General features: G+C 40.4%; 1 protein-coding gene across 1 annotated transcript in view; it reads left to right on the top strand.

Moving 5' to 3' along the window:
• Positions 1-2,809, top strand: part of LOC102492356 (leucine-rich repeat-containing protein 37A3-like) — a gene marked incomplete at its 5' end in the record, with an annotated part of 32,843 nt that overhangs the window by 19,073 nt on the left and 10,961 nt on the right. The window contains 1 exon segment of the mRNA XM_014592137.1: positions 2,149-2,803. Within this exon segment, the coding sequence (XP_014447623.1) occupies positions 2,149-2,803 (655 nt within the window).

Below are 2,809 nucleotides of genomic sequence, written 5' to 3'. Positions count from 1 at the left end.
CAGAAATGTACCTTCCATACATGTCAAGGACCAAGAGAAGGGAACGGAAGGGGAAGAGAATAAGACGAATGTCCACACTGGGTACTGTGCTCTGCTCAGTGCTTTCACCCAGTGATAACTCATTTATAGAGTGCAACACAGTTTCATTCACTGGTTTTATATGCATTAGGTCTCAAGAACCCCCTGCCTTATAGGACAAGTATATAGTATAGCAGTTTTTATTTTGTTTTTGTAATTTTATAAAAGAATACAAGTGACATTATTTTATTTGGAACCTAAGAATTTCTAGTTCCATAACTAGATATTGACACTTGACTCTTCTAATATAGTAAAAGGCTCTTCACCTTTAGACTGTCCAACTCTGAACTTGCTTTGAATCTCAAGGTTTTCTATCCACAGAATAATCGAGGTTCTTTTAGGTGTTTTTTGATAGAGTCGGTTTATTAGCCTGAACTTTGTGATCTCCAAAATGTGACTGCTTGAATACAGGCCTCTCCCAACAACCTGGGGCAAAAAATCAATAATAACACTGCTAGATCTATAAAGGTAGTTTTGCTGGGACCAGCAGATGGCGGAATGGCTATGTCACTGGACTCCCATGTCGTCTATGTCAGTTTGAGTCAGGGACCCCATGGCTTAAACTTCCGTTGGGCGCGTGTGTGCATACCCAAGATCCCAAGAGGAAAGTAGAGGAGAAGGGACTGCAGCATGGCCGTCCTCCCTGGGGGATGATTTCTTGCTTTCTGTCTCTCTCTCTCTTTCTGCTCAGCACAAGTGCCCTATAGCAAAATCCTCTCAAAAATAATAATAAAATAAAAAATGTTAGTGTTTATTTCTCAAAATAATTTTTCATTATATTGATAATATACTTAAGTTATTTTATTATATTATTCATATAATAATATGTTAGTTATTATAACATGTTAATATAAAAGTTATTGCAATGTAGTAATAGTATGCCAATATCATCATTATAATAACCAATATGTTATTAATAAATAATGATATACTAATAACTCAATATATTTTATGTTATTAGTTATCCATTTTTATAATAAGATTATTTTATTATGTTATTACTATAATACTACTGATATTAGTCCCTTCTGCCCCAGAGGTGGGCTGAGCAAGCATTTTTAATCTCTTTTAGGTGAGGAAAAACGAGATCAGAGGTTTTGAGTTTTGCAGGCTAGCGTCCAGGTCTTCCATCCCCAACTTTGGGTTCTCCAGGAGCCCACGTTCCTCCTTTGTCATGATCTTGCCTCCTCCTCTGATCCTTACCACCACCAAAAATACTTTTAACTCTTCTGGAGAAGGAACCCAGCTATACAATGGTGCCCCTGACCTTCAGGCAGTCAGAAACTTTGGGTGGCTCCTCATGTGCAACAGGAAATACTGCAAATGAAATAACAGCAAAACAGGCATTTGAGAAAAGTTGCTTATTTTGTCCTTCTAGGACCTCGAGCAATATTTTTCCAGAATTTCCATAGATGTATTGAACATGCCACATACACATTCAACCTGGCAAGTTAAAAATCTCTTATCCCGTACTCTGCCCAAATTTTAGTAAAGAAACTGATCCCTGCCCAAGTATAAGGAAAGAACCAGAGTTGACGTAGTGTTCTGTCTGTGGAGAGCCTTCTGTTATGGAGGCTGGGATGTAAGGAGTCAAGGCCAAGGGAAGGAACCGGTGAGCAGGAGGAGAGGGGCATGTCGGAATGAGGGCCTGTCAGCAGTGGGAGCAGGGCCGCTGCTTTAGCAAGTCTGCTCTTGCTCCCCTCGGAGGACTGTCTTGTGCTGTGGTCATCTATGAGGGTAGCAAGGACACAAGTACACTGAAAAGGTGGGGAGGGGAAGCCTGGTGCTCCCTCCGCGTGAGGGAAGGTGGTCTGGGGTGTGTTAACTGAGAGGGCCCTGCAGATCTAGAGAGGCTGGCTGAGTAGGGACTTGGACTTTCAGTCATGGCCTTTTACTGGCCAGCACGGAGCAATTGGCCATTGAGAACCCATGAAATAATCCTACACAGAGTTTCTACATTTTACACTATGGAATGTTCTGAGTAGGTAGCCGCTTTGACTAAATATTTTTCTCCTATTGTCGTCATTACATAGGACTAGGTTTGGGTTTGTTTTTTCCCTGTCTAACCAGCACTGAAATGTTTCTGATTCTTAAGTCATTTGACTGCAATGTACGGCGGGGAATGACAAAGACCTGTCTCATCCGTCTTCCACTATCAAAAGCAATCTCTTCTTTTTTGACAGTTGAGGAAACTTCTGTAGGGAATGCAGATGGGACGTTCATGAAGGTATTACAGGCCCGGAAGAAGAAAACCAGAACAGAGCTAATCATCGAGCCCGAGAAAGCCTCCTCAGACAAAAGTGGCGTCAACCTCTCAGGCTTCATGAATGAGCCGCAAGACTTTAATGATGAAAGCGATGTGATTAGTGCACTAAATTATATATTGCCTTGTTTTTCAGAAGGAAATCTAGAAAATGTAGAATCAACACTATTACCACTCATTAAACTGCTTTTTTCAAATACACAAGATAGAGACAAGCCCTGGGGTTATTTGAAAAACAATATAAGGAGCCCCCCTCTTAAACCTGAATCCAATGATCTGACCTATGAAAATAAATTAAGGAAGCTCTATTTTCTAGAAAATTTATTAGATGCAGAAATTCAAGAAAAAATTGATGAGGTCAAAAAGAAAGAAAAAATTGCCATGCTTATGCAGTCTAGACTGTTAGGCCCCAAATTTAAACGCCAAATCTTTCCAAAGAAATCAGAGCTTGCTCAGCCACAGGCGAAC

Source organism: Tupaia chinensis, unplaced genomic scaffold, assembly GCF_000334495.1.
Source record: "Tupaia chinensis unplaced genomic scaffold, TupChi_1.0 Scaffold000660_1, whole genome shotgun sequence".
In the NCBI taxonomy this organism is placed as follows: Eukaryota; Metazoa; Chordata; class Mammalia; order Scandentia; family Tupaiidae; genus Tupaia; species Tupaia belangeri.
Note: the sequence above shows the minus strand (reverse complement) of the source record. Positions and strands in the feature narration are given on the sequence as shown.